The sequence below is a fragment of the Balaenoptera physalus genome, assembly GCF_965194825.1.
Source record: "Balaenoptera physalus genome assembly, chromosome: 11".
In the NCBI taxonomy this organism is placed as follows: Eukaryota; Metazoa; Chordata; class Mammalia; order Artiodactyla; family Balaenopteridae; genus Balaenoptera; species Balaenoptera physalus.
In genome coordinates this window covers 54,064,701-54,085,340 of record NC_138896.1, presented here as the reverse complement: position 1 = coordinate 54,085,340, position 20,640 = coordinate 54,064,701, and the positions used below count along the sequence as shown (strand labels likewise).

At 40.4% G+C, this 20,640-nt stretch overlaps 1 protein-coding gene across 10 annotated transcripts in view; it reads left to right on the top strand.

The window, feature by feature from the left end:
- The first annotated feature begins 1,078 nt into the window (after positions 1-1,078).
- SLC4A7 (solute carrier family 4 member 7) overlaps positions 1,079-20,640 on the top strand; it is a 113,830-nt gene continuing 94,268 nt past the window's right edge. For all 10 annotated transcript variants that reach the window (XM_082415105.1, XM_082415102.1, XM_082415100.1 and 7 more), the window contains exon 1: positions 1,079-1,196. In XM_082415105.1, coding sequence (XP_082271231.1) covers positions 1,149-1,196 — 48 coding nt within the window. In that variant the 5' untranslated portion in view covers positions 1,079-1,148. The remainder of the gene's footprint in view (positions 1,197-20,640) is intronic.

The window sequence follows — 20,640 nt, the reverse complement described above, 5'->3', positions numbered from 1 at the left end:
ACTAAGACCCAAACCAGGAAGGAGTCATCCAGCATACTTAACTATTTCTGACAAAGGGCTTTACTAATATCTATTTTGAGATGGATAGGGTAAGCGCTCCAGACTTGCTGGAATATAAAGTTTCCTTCCATAGCACTGATTTAGCTCTTCCCAGCTAATCTTTTTGTTCTCTTTTTTAAACACGCAAGACAATCCAGTAAACAATAATGCCTCTAATAAGCATGCTATGTTTCAGGTACGTTTAAGGATAGAAATTCACTTGATCCTTCAATGACCCTGTGTGGCAGGCACCGTCACCATGTGCAGTTAGAGCTGTGGATATGGGGGGGGGGGTGCCCCAGAGGGTGGACTCGGGTGTGGGTGCCGCAGTGGTGCCGGTCAGGGGCGCAAGCACACGAGGACACCTGGCCAGGAGTGCTCTCTGTTTCACTGGCCCCGAGTTGGGGTTCGTGCCAACAGAACAGCGAAAAAAACCTTGCAGCACTCCTAACGACCCGTTAGTTCCTTTGGGGTTCCCGTGAGCGCCCCTGTAATGGGCAGCGACCTTCTTCCCTCCTGCCACGAGGAACGTGGTTAGGAGGTAGGCGCCGTGGTGACCCCCAGCCCCCCTCGGACTAGGAAAACGAGCTACACGCTTAGTTTCGGTCACTTAAGATTTTAAAGAGGGGCGGGCCTCCTGAGGAGGTGGCGTGGCGCCGAGATGAGTGTGGAACCCCGAAGGCCTCCGAGGGGCTGGAACGCCCGTCTTCCTCCCACCCTCCCGCTCCACCTCTGGGCTGCCTGGCCGCCGGGCCGGGACTTGCCTGGAGGCCCCCGGCCAGCCGGGGGCGGGCTGTGGGCGGGGCCTCCGCGCGTCACGGCCTGGCTCCGCCCCCGGGCCTCCGCGGCGCCCTCCTCCCCGCCTCGGCCTCTCTCCAGCTCAGTGCTCGCTCCACGTCCCACGCTGCAGCCTCGAGCGCCCGCGAGAGGCAGCTTCGCGGTCGCCGCGCACGCGCCCCAGTCTCTCGCTCACGGCTCTCCCCACGCGAGTGCCTCGCCCGCGAGCGCACGTTCGTTTCTCCTCGCGCGTCCGGCTCTCGGCCGCGGCGGCGGCGGGCGGACCGCGCGGGGCAGCAGCGGATCGGCCGCCGCGGGCTGGACGGCCGACCATGGAGGCGGACGGGGCCGGAGAGCAGATGAGACCGCTTCTCACCCGGGTAACGAGAAGGGTGCGGGCGGCGGGGCTCCTCGGCAGGCGGGCGCGGGGCTCGGCGGACAAAGGCTGGGGCGCGGCGGGCCGGCCGCAGGTCCCGGGTCGGGCCCCCCCCACCGCAGGCGGCCGGCGCGCCGGGGCAGCCCCTTTGTGTGACCGCCCGGTGGTAGGGGCGGGCGGCTCGGCGCCAAGGAGGCCGATGTGGGGGGCCGGCAGCGCGCCGCCGGCATCCCGGCTGCCGCGTCCCGGGGTCTCGGCATCCGGGGGGCCCGGCAGCCCGCGGGCTCGGCCGGTCAACAGCCGGACAGGCGCCTCCTCGTCTCCGCGGGGCTCGCCTCTCCTTCCCGGCGTTCTCCCCGCCAGGTCTCGGTTCCAGTGGCCTTGGCGCTGGACTTGAGGTCAGACCCTCGATAAACCCATCTTCTTCCCGTGAGGAGGAGCGTGGCCCCACCTGGCTAAGCCACAGGCCCTGGTGAGGAGCCGGTTAAATCTTCCCCGTGTTCCCTGTCTCCCCACCCGCCTGCCGCGCGCTTTGTTCCGGGACTTCTCCGGCCGCGTGGACGAGCCGCCTGCGTTGGCGGCCAAGGCTGCGTCTCGCTGCCGACTCTGCCCGGCCAGCCTCCTCCTCTCTTGGCGAGAACCCGAGTGTCCTCCTGCCGCAGGCCAAGTGCAAAGTGGAAGGTGTTCTGACCCTGCGCGCTGCTCTTTTCAGCAGCCTAGCAAAAGCGCGTTTTCCGCTGAAGCTGGGGGTGGCTTCAGGGTGAGATGGGAGTGGGGGTGGGCTTTCAAAAGGTCGGCATTCGCGTTTGGGATGCCGGACTGGCGGCCTACGCTCAAGAAACTGACTTCCTGCTTTCGTATAGGATGCATAGGTCCCCACGGTTGTGATTCTTTCCTCCCTTCATAGTTCGTGACTCTAAGGGCATAGAGGTGTTAGAAATTTTCCTGCTTCCAGCTCTTACTTGGTGACCAGGAAAGGAGGGAAGGTTGCAGTGAAAAACTTCCAGTCTTTCACAACTAACAGGAAAATTGCTTTTCACGTATTTTTATTCAAGAATTACACTTATTCCCCCCCACCCCGCCCCCGCTCCCCCCGTCCTTTTAGAGGTTATTGTAAGGGCCTGGAGAGTAGCCATTCATCATTTAAACATGTTCACCTATAAATTCTCAAAACATGGAGAAAAAGTTAGTCTCCAGACAGTGAAGTCGTTTAGCAGTGGTTTTTGGGAAGATCACTCGTACTAATGGTAATGGAATCCTGGAAGCTCCTTCGTCCTAAGGATCTTCTGTAATTCTTTGTGTGGCCTTTGAATAAACTGTGTTTTAGATGTATTTCTTAGCACCTTCTCTGATACTATGTATCAGATACACTTGGCTGTTCTTAAATTTATTATTTGCAAACTTTCAATTCAGAACAGTAAAGAGCCTCAGCGTTTACATAAAGCTGGAGAGAAACTATTATGTGTTCTCAAATATTGCCTCCTTAGCTAGCAAAGGAGGCCTCTGATAATGCCATTGCCTTCCAAATCATTCATTCATTCATTGTGATAACACTACTTAGAACCCATTCTGAAGTATCCAACAAGACAGAACCAGCTCTGCTCAAATGAAGGAGAGACAAATGACAAAGGGATTATCAAACACTGTTATTAATGGCATGGCAGGGGAGCACTTTGGAAGGGTATACCTTCTAAATCTTGGGAAGATAAGACTTGGCTACAGTAACCATATACAAATTGATAATATAAATCAAATATGATAAGCGATCATACAGTCTAAAAATAGAATGAGAGAACAGGAGAACCGTTGGTTTAAGTAGTAGAGAACACTATTACTTGAAAACTGGGAAGAGGAACTATTTGTGTTGACAAAATTAACTCTTTCCTCACTGATTTTCCACTGGTAAATGCACGTCATAAAAGTGGAAGATTATGGTATTCATCAGTCATAACTTCTCTAACTCCTAGCCAACTGCTTAGCATAGTAAAAACAAAGTAGAATACAATTATTACTCCTAAAATGCTATCTTAGGTATGTAATTATGCAAAAATTTTTGAATAAATTGGTGGCAGTTTATATTACTCTGAAACTGGAGCCTATCTGTTTCATAAATCAGGCTCTAAGGTTTCTTCTGCTCTTAAAATTCTGTAATTTTCATTGATTATGGTTTTGAGGAAAGGCATTTATCTTACAGAAAAAAATGCAACTTTTGTTTGCTTTGTACAAAAACTCATTATCCTGGGCCTCCCTGAGAATTGATTTGAACTGTCATTCTTATTTTCTGGTATAGATTAAATCCTGTTAACAACAAATAGCACTGTTTAGAAGGTTCCCAGGTTTTAGGAAATGTTCTACTTTTAAGCACTATTTGATTTAACAGGATTCTGTTAATAATTGTTATGTAATTTCATTCATTTTCCCACTATCTATTAAGTATCTCCTAGGTGGCAGGCACTGGGGATATAAGCAGACAAGGTAGGCAGAATCCTAATCTCATTGAGTTTATTTTGGCATGTGTAGTGAATACAGTGATAGCATTTGCATTCCTGCTAATTCCACTTGTGAGTGCTAGTTAAAACATTTTCATGAGTTAGAAATACTTTTAGAAAAGTAGTTGTTAGTAGAAATGAAAGATATTAACAACCTGGTATGAATTCAGTGGTGATTGGCAGTAGAAGGTTTTTTGGTAGGTCTTTAAGTATGCATTCTCTTTGGGGAGCTCTCTGACTAGGTATGGTTAGCTCTAGAGATATTAAGCACCCCAGGCACATTATAAGGATTTTAGTTCCCTTTTGGCCTTATAGTTGGTATCTCTGGGCCATGATCTGTGGAGATGTAATAAAGGGAACAATAGCAAATCTGTCATCAGTCCAACTGAAACTGTGGGACAGTTGAGTTGGATTGAAGAATTGGTTTATTTGGTAACTGAGCCGGGGAAGTACACAGGTTTTCTTCTAAGAGAACTTAAGATATGAAAATAGAGTGTTTTGTTACACTAAACTCCTGTTAATTGGGTAGGTTAAAATCGAAAGCCAAAGTAACCTGGTGTTGGAGGAACCTGGTATGTTATTTTAGTGGTATGTGGTGTGCTAAAACCTTGGCACTTATACTTGTCAACATCCTGTAATGGGTTTTTCTTCCTCTTTCCTTCCCTTTCTTTCTTACTGTATTTTGCTGCAAATGTGATCTTAAAGTAGATAGTATCTGCAACTCACAAAATGGGCCATTTATATCAAGGAGCATACAGGTGATTCATAGGGTTAATATTATAGATTATTCAGTGTGGCTTTTGTTATAGCTTTCTCTTATTGATTAAGGATTCTTCTATAGTTACTACTTTTTTTGCATACATTATTTCCAATTTTGCAATAAGCATGTATCAGTAATAAAGATAAGTGTTTATATATGTAAAGGTTCAGTTAGCTACCTCCCCCTCTTTTTTAGCCTCCTTTTGAACAAGAGAATTTTTGATTCCTATACAAAGCGGGTAGCTATTCCAAGGTTCTAACTCAAAATGAAGTTTGCCTCTGTTTTTGTTAGCAGACAACTTTATGTATTTTGTTGAGTAGTATTCATTGAATTTTACAACTTGGGGAGACTTTTAGGATTATTTGTAATTGCAGTTGACCCTTGAACAACACAGAAGTTAGGGGTTCTGACCCTCCATGCAGTGGAAAATCCTCTGTATCTGCAGTTCCACATCCACAGATTCAACCACCTGTGGACCGTGTAAGATGTGGTATGTGTTGAAAAAAAATCCACATATAAGTGGACCTTCATTGTTAAAGGGTCAGCTGTATAATGATAATAAACCATGAAGGGGTCTGTGGTTGGCATAGTGTTACGATGGTGTCTGGTGATGCTGCTGCTGACAGTCTTCCTGAGGGCAGAGGGCCAGCAGACTGGAGTAGTCCTGGATTCCTAAAGTACTGACTTTGCTTCCATGGGCTGAATGCTTTTCAGTGACTGCTGTAAGATGAGAGTGGCCAAATACTTTTTCAGTGCTTGATTTAGGAAGATAATGAGATTATGCTATAGATTTGCATATTTATCTGGAGCTGATATGCCAGTATAGAAAGGTTCTAGTTTGGCTATTTTAAGCATATTTTCAGATTTCCTCCAAAGAGGTTATTTTTAAGTATTTTGATTTTTCTTTAGCCATAGTTTGAATTTTAATAAGTTTATTTAGAGCAGTTTTTTTGGGGGGGGCACAGTAAGTATCACAGTGAAGGGTGAAACAATCCACCTTTCATAACAAAATAGAAAAGATGCACTAATATTTTTAATATCCTTTCTTTTTCTTTGTAGAGAGTGTTATGTTGACTGGTATCATTTGGTTCTTATTCTTTTCCCATGTCGGGCAGTATAGAATCGTCTTCTCCGGATTTTAGGACTGCATTGCTTCTTTTTGTCAGATTGCTCGATTTGGAGAGCTGTTGAGTTGTATATCATCTCTCATCAGACACTTGGGAAATGGATATATCTTTGAAAATGGATTCACATGTGCAAGATGCCTATACTCATGTAGAGCATGAGAAGGGACAAGATGATACTCAAAATCTTTTTCTCATAATTTCCCATAACATATAATTAACACTTGGTGCTTTTGTGCTTGGTGCCTGTTCTCTTATATACAGAATATTTGCAGCCTAATACTACTCTTTATTCTGGAAAAATACTGACAATACTTACACAGAACTCCTCTCACTTTAGGAATTGATATATTCAACAACAACAAAAAAGGAATAAAGCAAATTTATGTATAGTAGACTCTTCCCATTGAGTTCCATGGTAGTATTGGAGATGTTTCTGTTAAAGTAAGTCTTTAAGAAACACATTTTTGATAAGAATTTAAATTAGAAGTTCCCATTGTACTATACTTTGGCCACTGGGATATTATCTTGATCTAGAAAACATCTTTCCTTTTCAAAATTTTAGCACTTTTTAATATTTGCCATGGGTGGGTGGGGTTCTGGGGGGACAAAGTGTCAGGGAAGGGAGGGAAGAGGGTATTACAGGGCTGTGTTTGTCTGAATTATGACAGATGCAACTTTAGCATCAGGCTTGATGAGAGGAGCCTGGGCTGGGCTTCAGCCCCTACTGGTTCTCTCCTCCGAATGCTCTTCTGTATCACCCTCAAAACCAAATGTGGTGGCCCTGCATGTATCACCTTTTCAGTTTAATACCTCTTCTCTCCTAACCATTATAGCATGACTGTAATCATGCTTGGGGATTCTTTGATCTGCATTTAAAACGCACAGAATTTTTTTTTGTTTCTCCTGGGCATTTACACAGTCATGTTCAAATTTGCTGCAGTTATATTTCTAGTAGATACTACTGTCTAATGTAAAATGTATTGCGTTTTTAAAATCCCAGATAAGATTACACATTGTATAAGATGAATTAAAGGCCAACTTTCTTAATCCTGTAAGAACCTAATTTATTTATTTAAAATAAGAGACACCTGTGTAAAAATCAAACCACAACCCCTTGTAAAAGTTCCCACAGTTATTTAATAGAATTTACTTTGCCTGATATCATTAATTGTTAAATATGATCCCTTTGAGTATGCTTTATTCACTTTGCACCAAGGAACACCTCATAGCGAATTTTCTGCTTTGCATGAAAAGTGCTCTGAGTTCTGTCCTAGAGCTGGGTATTGATGGTGCCATAGATAATATAGCACTGTCTATTTAAAATTGCTTCTAAAATAGATATGCCCATGGGGACTGTGGAAGGGCCTCACGGGTCCGTGAATCCCCAGAAACTGAAAAATTTTAAGTTTATATGCATTATCTAGGAGAGGGTCAAATAGCTTTACATTCAGATCTCGAAGGGGTTTATAATTCAGAAAACAGCTAAGGCCTAGTCTAAAAATTAGCTCAGTTTGGTTTTGTGCCTTCCTTGAAAGTTCATAGTCTTATATTTTGCTTAACTAGATGACAATAGTTATTACTATGTTTTTGGCAGTCACTGACTGATAAGAACTTTTTTTTATTAAAAAGTAATACAGAAATATAAATATAATTCTATTATTAGGTTGTATTTGGCTATAAGTTACATAACTTCAACTCCAAGTGATTTAACAAAAGGAAATTTACCATCTTGTTATCTCACATGATGAGAATACAGACTTGGTAACAATTCAGTGATAATTGATTTCATTAAGAACTCATATTCCATCCATTACTCTACTCTGCCATTTAGTGGGGAGGCTTTGGTCTTAGACTGGCTCTCCTCATGTTCACAAGGTGGCTGTAGCATTTCGATCAAATTTAAAGCAACATTATCCAAAGACAGCAGAGACCCTGTCTTGTGTAACTTTTTTTAGGAATAAGGAAACCTTTCCCAAAAGCCACTTGACAGACTTCCCCATATGTTTTACTGACCAGAATTCTGTTACATGCCCTTTTTTTTTTTTTTAACATCTTTATTGGAGTATAATTGCTTTACAATGGTGTGTTAGTTTCTTCTGTATAACAAAGTGAATCAGCTATACATATACATATATCCCCATGTCTCCTCCCTCTTGCATCTCCCTCCCACCCTCCCTATCCCACCCCTCTAGGTGGACACAAAGTACCGAGCTGAGCTGATCTCCCTGTGCCATGCGACTGCTTCCCACTAGCTATCTATTTTACATTTGGTAGTGTATATATGTCCATGCCACTCTCTCACTTCATAGATGACAGTAATTATTAAATTCACCCCAGTATTCGCTAAATTTTGTTTTGCAAAATACTATACACCTGTAGAAGGTTTTGCAAAAGAACCATTCTGTAGCCAAATTAAGTTCGGTAAATGTCACGTGCTATACTTTTGGGAGATTCACAATGCACAATTAAAGGCTCTGAGAAAGACATTCAGCTTTGATGGGGAGAGAATGCAGCCATGTGGGGTAGAAATTTCTGATGGTTCTTACAAAATCTGAACAGTAGGTCACTGGGAATTCCCTGGTGGTCTGGTAGTTAGGGCTCTGTGCTTCCACGGCAGGGGACACAGGTTCGATTCCTGGTCTGGGAACTAAAACCCCGCATGCCGTGTGGCGCCCCCTCCCCGCCCCCCCGACAAAAAGTAGGTCACTAATATGTTGTGTTATTATAGGTCTAAGAAAGCAAATCCTATGGTATTTATAATTCACTTTGTTACAGTAACAGGAGAGATTTGAAAAATGTATCACTTAAGAAGATACTTTGGAAGCAACATGATAGGGCACTAGATGAATAAATTATGGTATATCCACACCGTAGGTTGCTACAGCTATGAAAAAGGAATGAGGAAGATCTCTTTGTACTGATGTGGAGAGATCTCTGGGATATATTGATTTAAAAAAATCAAGGTGTGGGTCAGAAGATACTATTTCATGCCTTTTCTCTAAGGGGAGTAATAAGAATGTATATTTGTAGTAGTATTTGTATAAATACCCTGGAAATATTGTCAAAAGACTAATAAAAACGATTGCCATTGAGAGTATGAGGGAACAGGACTTGAGACAAGAGTGGGAACAAAACTTCAGTGTACAGTAAGTCCCCTACGTAGGAACTTTCAAAGATGTGAACGTGCATGTCCAATCATGTAAGTTAGTTCACGTGTCTGGCGTACATTGTCATGTGTGTGCATCCTCTACAAGTGGTTGTACTTTTGTGTACTTTACTCTACAGTACTGTATAGAGTACAGTAGTACAGTATCTTTATTTCAAGCCCAGGATGTCTGGAAGCAAGTGTAAAAGCAGCAGTGATGTAGCTGGTACTGCTAAGAAGTGCCTGGAATTGGAGGCCCAGAGAAAAGACGGAGAGAGACAAGAGGAAGAAGAAGTAACTGAAGAACCGAAGAGATTCACGATGCAGGAAATGGCAAGGGGATTTTCTTTATTTGAAGAGGCACTGTTAGTTTTTGAGGCACAGGACCCGAAAGTGGAACGGTACATGAAGGTTGCAGCAGCCATTCAGAAGGCAATCCAGTGCTACCGTATCATCTATGGTGAAAAAAAAAGAGCTACTACCCAGACATCACTGGATTGTTTTTTCAAGAGGGTAGATAGAATTGAATCCAGCAAGGAACCAGAACCTGTGCCATCAACGTCAGGCGTGAGTGAAATTGCAGCTTGCCCTCCGTCTCCTATTGCTGACGATCCTTCAGCTCTACCATCTCCCACCTCCTCTCCCTCCTCCAGTCAGTAACTCTTCTTGCCTGCTCACTTGATGCCAGCCCCTGTATGCCAGCTGTTGCACTGTACTATTGTACTTTTCAAGGTACTGGACTGTAAGATTAAAAATGTTTTTATTTTTTGTGTTTGTTTGTTTTTTATATATTATTTGTGTGAAAAGTATGATAAACCTATTACAGTACAGTACTATACAGCTGATTGTATTAGGTGGGTACCTAGGCTAACTTTGTTGGACTTACGAACAAATTGGACTTAACGAATGTGCTCTCAGAACGGAACTCGTTCATATGCAGGGGACACACTGTATACCTTTCAATATAGTTTTGATTTTTGAACCATGCAAACATATTCAGTAAAATAGGATGATTTCTTATATTGCTTTATGTCATGGGTTGACATATTTATCCAGCTGTTTCATGAAAGAGAATTGTATAGCTGTCGATATAGTGTAGTATATTATGAACTACGTAATTTTTCATGTTCTAAAGGTGCCATATAACAATACATGTCTATCAGTAAAATCAGATGCTACATGCCTAATTATGATAATGAATGCTCGATTCCTTTGGAAATTTTAAGTTTGCATGTTACCGATGTCCTGATCCTTCTCTCCCTTTCAACTTCTTTCTTTCTATCCAGGGATTTAGATTAGTGAGGAGTCAGTGGAAGAAGGTAGGATGTGGGAAGAGACTGAGGGTGATGCTGTTATAAATGAAAGTGCCTTAGGTGTAAGGAAGTAACTGCCTGGTTATATATATGTCTTTAAACTTTGTTTTCCTTTATGATTTTTATACTTCCCTTCGATTGAGGATCATATACATTAAAAAAATTATCCAGGTTAATTACATTTGTTGAGAGTACTGTGGCACAGTTGCAGGGGCCCCACTCGCATTGCTGTCCTGTGTCTGCTCCGGAAGGCAGCGTCTGCCTTGCTGACTGGCTTCTCTGGGCTGTGCAGCATGGCATTGCTCTGGGAAGACGCCCCTGTAACTGTGGGTTCCTCCTGTTCTGTATAATCCGTGTGAAACGTCTAGCCCTACACTTTAAAAAATTAGTTACACGTAAAACTAAAGAAATGATTTCCACTTAGCCAGTTTTTAGAAGCCAGTAATTTGGAAAAGAGTGATGATCATTTTTTTCCCTCTCCTGAGGGTGTTTTTATATTTCCATTTGAGTGTAAACCTCAGTGATATTCTGAGACTACAGCACCTCAGATGAAACAGTGAAACCCCACTGAAGACTGCTCACTCTTCCTTCAATCGCAGCACTGGCGGTGAAGGATGTCATTTTTCTCACATTGATGCGCGTCACTTATCTAGGATATTTGGTTTTAACCTTGCTGTGGCTAAGTTGGTGAAGAACTGGAAACTGACTTTTTACAGAAAGCCTGCTTTGAGCCATGCATTTTTTTAGGCATCTTTAAATCACTTACTATTCCTGTTGCAGATGTGAACTCATAGGCAGAGAGGGTTTCTGAAATTTCTCAGGCCATACGGTTAGTAAGAGGCTAACCTGAGATTTGAACTCATGGTTGGTGCCAGACCACTGCTTACTCCTCGTCTTCCATCTCTCGTTAGTCTGGAGTAATGAGAGATCCCTGTTTGTCAGTACCTTAACATTAAGCATACTAGGTGATTTTACTGGTGTGATAGTTGAAAGCTCTATTTGCCTCAGATAACTGTAGTTTTCTTCTATATTTAAAAGCTTTATTACTATAACTTTTGTGAATTAGTTGCTAATATTACAGAAGTTAAATATTTTAATGAAATTTGCCCCTTTGCCTCCAGGTTCTCTGAGGGCTGGGATAGAATTTTTCTGGATCATTACTCAGTTCTCAGCTAGGTCTTTTCTAGGTTTTCAAACATAGAAGGTATTCAGTGAATATTTGTTCAATGAATGAATGCTAGGATAATACCATGAACTCATAGACTTGAAGTTGAATATATTTCTAGTTAATTGTTTAATCAGTAACTTAATAAATTATATAACTTTTATTTGTGGTTAAGAGAAAGGCTTCTACTTTGCTTGATATAACTGCCAGTAGAAGAGAATAGAATGTTCCTTTCCTTGGTTCTGTTGAGGGGGAATATTGAATAAATGGTTTGGATTGATCCCAAAGTAAGAGTACTTAACCTTTTTTTTAACCTGAGCTAGGATTTTAGGCAAGTGAGCATTAAGCATCATTAAAATGACAATTTTATGACTCTTAAGATATTTTCACAAGTTTGAAATACATTTCCATTGATTGTTGGAAAACAGTAGGTATTTTACTTATATATTAATACTTCTATAATAGTTTCTTCATGAAAATCAGTGACTTTCAAAATATATGATTATAGCCAATGGCAAGAAAAGGGATCTCAAATCCCAGATATGATGTCAGCTGTTATATATATTGGTTTAAAATTGTGCTGTTTTTATTAATTCTTTAGAATGATTACTTACATAATAGAACTTTTTTGTTCATCTGCTTTTAATTTTATACCTTTGAGGTTTGTGGACCCTCTTCCTTCCTGGACTCTGCCTCCCTAACTTTGCAGTCCACTCATCACTGCCTGTGCAGGTGCTGTAAGTAACCAGTGCACTGACTCAGCATCCTTCAGTATTCTGTGCTTTTTTCTGTTTTCCTTTAATTGTTCCCAGATGACCTCATAATATGTTCAGGAGGAACTTCCTTTTCCATTTTTGCACGTGCCATTAGCAGTATCCTCAGGATAAGGTTCTGTTAGGAGCCTGTTTATGTCTGGCCAACTTGTAATAAGGGATTCATTCAGACTAAAAATTGGCCTTCATTTGGTCTTTCATTTTATTTTATTGAGCTATTTTTATTCAGTAATAGGAAATTTACTAAATAACCAAAAGCCCAAAACCTCTTTTTCAAAACAAGGTAAAATTTAGAAGTAGCTTAACTTTAGTCCCTGGTGTAACAGCTACATGCTTGGGTTTCAGACACACCTGGGTTCCGTATCCCTAATCTGCCACCAGGTGGCCTTGGGCCGCTACCATCTTTGAATCTCATTTTTCTCATCTGTAAAATTGATATTATAATACTTATAGGGCTTTTTCATGATTAAGGAAAAGAATATACTGTATAAAATGCTAACTGTGACCTTGGAAACTTGTTATGAATAATCATCCTGTGTTCTTATAAATTATCTCATGTAACAGAATTCTAAAAGAGTTAGTGTACATATTGATTGGAGAAATAGATAGAAAATAGAAAGTCAACTCCCCTTAAACCCTGGCATTGAGAGATTCTGATTAGCTCTGTGCGGAGGGACTATGTATTAGGAAACACTTGGTTTTCCTCCTGTGCTTCTTGTCTACGCTCATGCTACTACCACCCTTGCAGCAGTTCTGACATCAGATGTGTGCGGGTTGTTCCCACACCAAGCAGTTCTGTGACAGCGGCTGAGTGTCCTGTAATCTCACTCAGTTTTGACACTCTCCTTCTGGAGATGGTGTCAGGTCCCATGGGCTCAGTCTCACAAGGCTGCCTGTCCCCCGCCCCCACCCCTTCAGATGCCACTTGCAAGTCCTGATGGCCCCCTGGGCATCTGAGTCATCAGCTATAAATCAGAGGTTTCTGTGACTCCCTCCTTGGAGTTGATTAGTTTGCTAGAGTGGCTCACAGAACTCAGGAAAAGTTTACTTACCATTTGCCAACTTACTATAAAAGGGTGTGATAAAGGATACAGATGAACATCCAGATGAAAGAGATACACAGGGCCAGGTATATGGGAGGTGCCGTCTCTGGGAAGCCACTCTCCCACTTCCTCCATGTGTTCAGGAACCCAGAAGCTCTCCAAATGCCTCACTTGTGGGATTTTTATGGAGGCTTCATCATGTAGGCATGACAGTCATTAAATCCTTCTCCAGTCCCCTCCCCTCTCTGGAGAATGGGGTCTGGGGCTAAAAGTTTCAAGCTTCTCGTCATGGCTTAGTCTTTCTGGTGACCGCCCCCATCCAAGAGCCCACCCAGTCACCTCATTAGAACAAGACACTGCTGTCACCCAGGAAACTCCAAGGGATTTAGGAGCCCTGTGTCAGGAACTGGGGTCAAAGACCAAATACTAGAACAAAAGATGTTCTTAGTGCTGTATTACTTAGGAAATTACAAGGGCTTTAGGAGTTCTGTGCCAGGAACCAGGGACAGAGACCAATATATATATTTATTGGTCTCTTATCTCACAGGTTAGATAATGGGTTATTGCCTTACACCTCAAATTTAAAAGAATATAATTATATTTTGACAAAGTGTTTAGAAGTTTAAAGCATAATATAGTTATTTGTCTTTAAATAATGTTAACCATTTGACAAAACATTTAAAATGTGATATATGTCTCTCCTTTTAAAAATAGACTACTGATCATTGACTAGCTTTAGGCTTGTGGGTATTTTTAATCTTATCTTGTTTTAATTATTTTCTTTTGTCATTGAATTTCTTATCTACTATAGATTTGTTATAGATAACAAATGAAATCTTGTAGTTATTAAATGGGATGGGGGAAGGGTTTTCTGTTATGTCACTCTGGCACAAATTTTACCACCTACGATGGATGGTCTTCTAATTCTTGGCTTGTTGTAGATTGCTGGGGTTGCTAGATAGCTTAATACTGTCTTGATGAGATTTTACTGTATTTTCTTGTTAGGATATCAGAATTTAGTCTGCAGGGTATTACAATGCAAAAGAGTTTCGCACACTGCTTGGCAGGGTAGGTATAAGATAGTTCCTAGTTATTCTGCTGAGGCATGATAATAAATTATACTTTATAAAGAGTTCATAGTTTCTTCTTAAATTTAATTGTCATTTATATTATTTTTTTCTGTAATCTGAAGTAACAAGAATGTATTTTATTGGATAAAGTGAATATTCTGAATTTTGTTTTGCGTATACATACACACATACATACATATAAATGTATACACACAGTCATTTTATATATGTGATTATATGTTTATTTGAATCATTGGATAATTAAACAACATAGAGACACTTAGGAATTTTCAGATTAACTATGTAACATTGAATTTTATTGAGTTAAAATAGTCAAGTTTTCATTCTGTTTTACGAACATGTGATTTCTCATGGGAGTTTTAAAGTAAGGCAGTTTGTTTTAAGGATGTCAGTGCGGACTTAATTAAGTTAACTGTACTTTTCTGAGGTTGATGTTTTCTTACCTACATTTTTCAAGCTACTTCAAATCATTTTTAAAGACAGTTTTGATAGAGTAAGATATAAATAAATAAAAGTAATTTTATTGATTAGAAATCAAAACATAGTATTTTAACATAATGATCTCACAGCAAGGTATGACCTCCCCCAAATTTAGAATTCACATTGGAGGTATGAGGAGGGGTGGGCGATAAGGTGGTAAAGGGGGGTGAGGGAAAGGATTTTAGATTAAGTTTCATCATTTCAGATCACAGTTGAAAATTACCAGTTGCCTGTTTTACATAATTGCATCTACTCAGTTTTTATATGTTAACTTATTTTGCAAGGGCTGAAAATAGCCATTCTTATTCTTTGCATTCTTATTATTGCATTGATTTAGCAATAAATGGGTTTAAAAGGTTAAGTGCTGAATATTGAGTGGATTAGCCATGAGGGATTGTTTTACACTTGCAGTGCTGGTGCCTCTCCCCTTATGGTTGTGAACTTCAAATAGGGGCAGTCTGAGATGACAGTTTGGTGGCAGTGAATTTCAGATCATCGGGGATTGCTTCATCTCCCTGTGTCTAGAATAGGCAGAGAGAGGTATCTGATGGAGGAGTAAATCATGTTCATTGAGAAAATTTTTGTAGAAAGCCAAAATGATAACATTTTCCAAGCAGCCTGAAGAGAATGGTCTATATACCTTAATAAAGGAGCATTGGTAGGCTAACTTTGGTTGGGCCTGTGGGTAGGGGCCAATTACTGTTTAAATGCCTTGAATCACTGTAGTGTCACAGCTTTTATCTTAGTTTGTTGTCTGAAGTAAATAAACTTGACCTGTGGTTTACAGAGTGCAGGTCTAGGGTCTTTAGTGAGAATGTTTTACTTACTGTGTGGGTTGAGAAGTACAGCTTTAACTTGCTCCTCTTCACCTTGTCCTCCACTTTTCAAAGTAGCTGTGGAGTTAAAACCCTGACGAGCCTGTGCTTGTCCAGCTTTTAAAGTACAGATCTTCCTCAACTTACAGTGGGGTTATGTTTCGATAAACCCTTCGTAAGTTCAAAATATCCTAAGTTGAAAATGCTTTTAACACATTTAACCTACAGGACAGCAGAGCTTAGCCTACCTGAGATGTGCTCAGGACACTTAACATTAGTCTATAGCTGGGCACAGTTATCTATCTCAAAGCCTCATTTATGATAAAGCATTGAAAAATATCTCGTGTAATTTATTGAATACTGTACTGAAGGTGAAAAGTGGAATGGTTGTCTGGGTACAGAATGGTTGAAAGTGTGTTGGTTTGCTTGTTTACCTTCAGGATTACGTGGCTGAGTGGGAGCTGTGGCTGCCCAGCCTTACCAGAGAGGGTCATCCCATGTATTGCTAGCCTGGGAAAAGATCAAAATTCAAAAATGGAAGTACGATTTCTACCAGATGTGTATTGGTTTAGTACCATGATAAAGTGGAAAAATTGTTAAGTTGAACCATTTGAAGTTGGGGACCATGTAAAATTTAGGGTGGGTTATCCCGCGTATTCATTGTCTCTGAATTGTCTCACTGTTTTCCAAACTGCAGGTTGTGACTTGTTAGTGGTTGCAGAAACAACTAGTGGATTATCACAAGCATTAAAAAAGAAAAGAAACAGGAGTAGAAAATAACAGTACATTGCAATAGTAAGGGCAAATATTGTTTTGTGGAACTTTTGTTTTATATATACATACGCAGACATGTAAACAGACATATGCGTACTGGTTGTGATGTAAAATGTATTCCCAGGGGTTGCTATTAAAAAATTTTTTTTAAATCCCTTTCTATAAATTAACATTTGATTGCATTCATTTAGGAATAATATTAACACTTTTTTCATTTAAAAGTTTAACATATGCAAGTAAGTATTTAGATTAGACACTGTTATTTGACTTATAAATTAATGCTACATCAGCAGTTTTTATATTGGAGAATTTAACTTCATATTTCATTAATAGTAGCTTACTGGTTCCATGTATAATAAATGAAGTGTAATGAAAAGGAAGAACTGTCAACAGATTTCTGTTCATTTTCAAACTCTCATCAACTAATTCTTTAGGCTCGTGAGCAAAAAAAAATTTATAATATTTGTAATTAGAAAGACTTTGTTTAGTCAGTTTGACCCAGAAGTACCTGAAATACTGCAATATTTTTAATGAGATTATCCTTTGGAAAGGACCTATATGGAAGATGCTGTAGAGATCTTGCCTTTACTGTTGAATCTGTACTCTATTAGTACAGTTTAAGTGCTTTGAGATTTTTTAAGAGGCAAGATGAGAAGCGTGGAATGCTTAGTGACATTGAATTAGAAGAGGCTTGAAAGAAGACAGGTATTGTTTATTGTATTGGATAATCCTTAGAGACTGAACTATAATATAAGACTCAGTATATTTGCAGATTAAGTATCTGAAAGTGAAAAAAGCAGAATATGTTCCTGTATGATTTAACTTTTTGTGTGTATATTCAATAATTATTATTAATATTGAATACTGAAGTAGGTCAAAAGTAAATATTGACGATCTCTTGGAGGTGGAATTTGAAGGTAGACAGATTATTATGTTTTAGTTTTCAAAATTTTTAGAGTGTGTAATATTTTTGTAATAAAAGTATTTTTAAGTATCTGAAGTTATCCTCTTATAGCCATTTCTCACACAAATCAGTCAAATGATTATCTCTAAAAGAGTTAAATTAATTTTTGGGGATTGGATAAAATGGTCAGTCATCTTTTTCGGAGACTGCCAACTGTATCATCATTTTTAGCACCATAGCAATGGCTTTTAATTGCTATGTGTTTTCAATACCTGTGTGTTTTGTTTTTAATGTGAAGATGGTTGTAGTGAAAACCATTTTCACATAATTGAAGTTTAGGCTTTTGAAGAGTGTGTTTAGGCATGCTTCTCATCTTACCAGAAGTCCTCTAAATTACATAGGCCATTCTAGAAATGAGTCCCTTTAAGAAGTTTTCAAGGCTAATCAATGTGTAAGTTTTTGATGACTGTTACAGAAGTTGACAATGAAACTATGATAAGAATTTATGCCCGTTTCTAATTTACAGGGTCATTAATGTGATTTGATAACCAGTATATTCCCATCATTCTCATTCTTTGAACTTTGAGGGTTCTTCGTTGCTTATTCTCCCCCCCACCCTTTATTTCCCCTCTTTCCACTGTTTGCACTTTCTTTCATATGTAGTTAGAATCTGTGGCCCAGATATATTTCATTTAAACACCTAAGCTGTTACCTAGTTTTTTCTTCCAGAATCTTTTTTTGAAGGGCATTCATTCGATACTTGTCAGGGCTTTTAAAAATAAAATTGTTAAGTTGATGGTTTTCCTTACTTTTCCTTTCTGTGCTCTTAACTGCCAGGTTTGCAGTCCCTCACCCAGACTTGCCCCACTGTGGACAGTAGTCATTACATTTCTTATTCTTTACATGGAAGCATTCACTGCTGCCAAATGCTGCATGAGAAACTGAGACAGACATTTCATAAAGATGTACTTTATGAAAGTTCATTTACTTCGCAGGATATATATTTGTAAAGTATAAACATTAAAAAATAGCATCAGGACTTACCTGGTGGCACAGTGGTTAAGAGTCCGCCTGCCAATGCAGGGGACACGGGTTTGAGCCCTGGTCCGGGAAGATCCCACATGCCGCAGAGCAACTAAGCCCGCGAGCCACAACTACTGAGCCTGAGTGCCACAACTACTGAAGCCCTTGCGACTAGAGCCCATGCTCCGCAGCAAGAGAGGGCACTGCAGTGAGAAGTCCGCACACCTCAACGAAGAGTAGCCCCCGCTTGCTGCAACTAGAGAAAGCCCACGCGCAGCAACGAAGACCCAACGCAGCCAAAAATAAATATAAAAAAAATAATAAATTTATTAAAAAAAGAAAACATACTTATGGTTTAAAAAATAGCATTTGTGTAGAGATATCTAATAGTATTAGTCACTTCGTAAAGTAATTGATTTTATATAATTTTCAATTTTTATTATAAATTAGGGTGATGTTCATATTTCTGATATTGCTAATAGTTTGTTTTTTTAATTTTTAACTTTTTTTATTTATTGATAATAGTTTAACTGAATATTTACTCATGTGCTGTGAGTAGTGTTAGAACATAACCCTGTCAGTCACATGTGATAGTGTAAAGTTCCTATTGTACAAATGAGGAAAATGAGTCTCAGGAAGATGAGGCCTCTGTGCACGTTCACTCAGCTGGTGAATCGAGGAATCAGAGTTCACACCCAGGCTGTCTGGCCCTCAAGCTGGTACAGTAAGTGCCCTTAATATCCATCTTAATATTGTGGAAAATGCTCACAAAGCAAACATAGAATACCTTTTATTTTGTGCTCAATCCTGTCTTTTTCTTAATATGAATGGGAATGTTTGTAGTGGATATATGTAGTGGATATAGCCTATGTCCTTCTAAAAGTTAAAAGGTGATGGTTTTCGTTGTTGGTATTTAGCCAGTTTTTTCCCTCTTCCTGCTGAGAGAACTGATTAAAAGTATGTTTTTATTACCTTGGCATATCTGTTGAACTTTTGAGGCTTATGCTATGTAGCCGTAGCACCCTGTATCTTTCTTCCCTGTTATCTACTAAAGTGTACTCAGCTATTGGAAATGTTGACACCTGACTCACAGTCTTCCCGTAGGTTCCCTAGGCTAAGGCCTGTTATTGTCTTAGGTTATTTGAGAGTGCCAGTGGGGTGACCCATATCAGTTTATTGATTTTTCTCATCTGCCAGGGCCCTTACTTCCATTCTGCAATGCTCATGGCCGTAGGGCCTTAACTTCTGGAGCTCCTCCTGTACAAGTGAATTCCTAAATTTAGATATTTGAGTCTAACCACAAGCTTCTTTTTTTTTTAGCTTTCTTCTCTTACTCTACTAATCCCATAATTCTTATTCTTTGAACTTTGAGGCTCTTGAGTCACATACTACCCCCATCCCCCGCTTTTTTTGGTCCACTGCCTCCATGGCCCTATCCAGTTTAGAATGCACGGCTCATATCCAGCCTCTGTCTTGTTTGAGAGAGAGAATACCATCATGTCTATTAGTATTAAATATGCTGGTAAATCCCTAATTCTTTTTTTTTTTTTAATTAATTAATTAATTAATTAATTTTTAGCTATGTTGGATCTTCGTTTCTGTGCGAGGGCTTTCTCTAGTTGCGGCGAGCGGGGGCCACTCTTCATTGCGGTGCGCGGGCCTCTGACTGTCGCGGCCTCTCTTGTTGCGGAGCACAGGCTCCAGATGCGCAGGCTCAGTAATTGTGGCTCACGGGCCTAGTTGCTCCGCGACATGTGGGATCTTCCCAGACCAGGGCTCGATCCCGTGTCCCCTGCATTGGCAGGCAGATTCTCAACCACTGTGCCACCAGGGAAGCCCCCTCCCTAATTCTTGATCAATCTAACTGTGCTGACATTGCTCAACACAAGTGGAAAAATTGTTACGCAGCCTTATAGGTTGGTACCCCTCTCCATTCAGGTTTCTCTCTGGTTCCTCAGAGATAGAAAATACTCCCCTGTCTTTCTAATTCTCTCTTATTCTCTGCAGTGGGTACATTGAACATTCCCTGCTCTCTTCAGACTGTATCCTCTCACCCCTCAATCCTAGGAAATGCTGCTACTTTCTAAACAGAATCAGTAGAAGATGCCAGAAGGGAGCTCCCATCCACTGCTATTTCCACTTGGATAACTCAGCTGAGACTTAACATGTTTTACAACTTATCAAACCTTCCCTTCTTTCTGCATTTCTTATCTCAGTGAATGGGTACCACTTTCTGTTTGGTTACTCAGATTTGAAAATGTGAGCATTATCTATGACTTTTCTCTCCCTCTACCCAAACACCAAGTCCAGTGGACTCAGCATCCTAACTGTCTCTAGTTAAGTCTGTTTCTCTCCATATTTCCTTTGACCACCGTATTTGCTATTGTCTGGAATAATGCAGCACCCTTCTAGCTGGCTTCCAGTGTTAAAGAAAAAATATTCTCTTAAGGAAAAAATTATTCAGTGACCCTTGTTAAAGAATGGTAAAGCAGACTTTTTAAGGGAGGCTGTCGTGGTGGGTGTAGGGACCACAGCAGTCGGGGAGA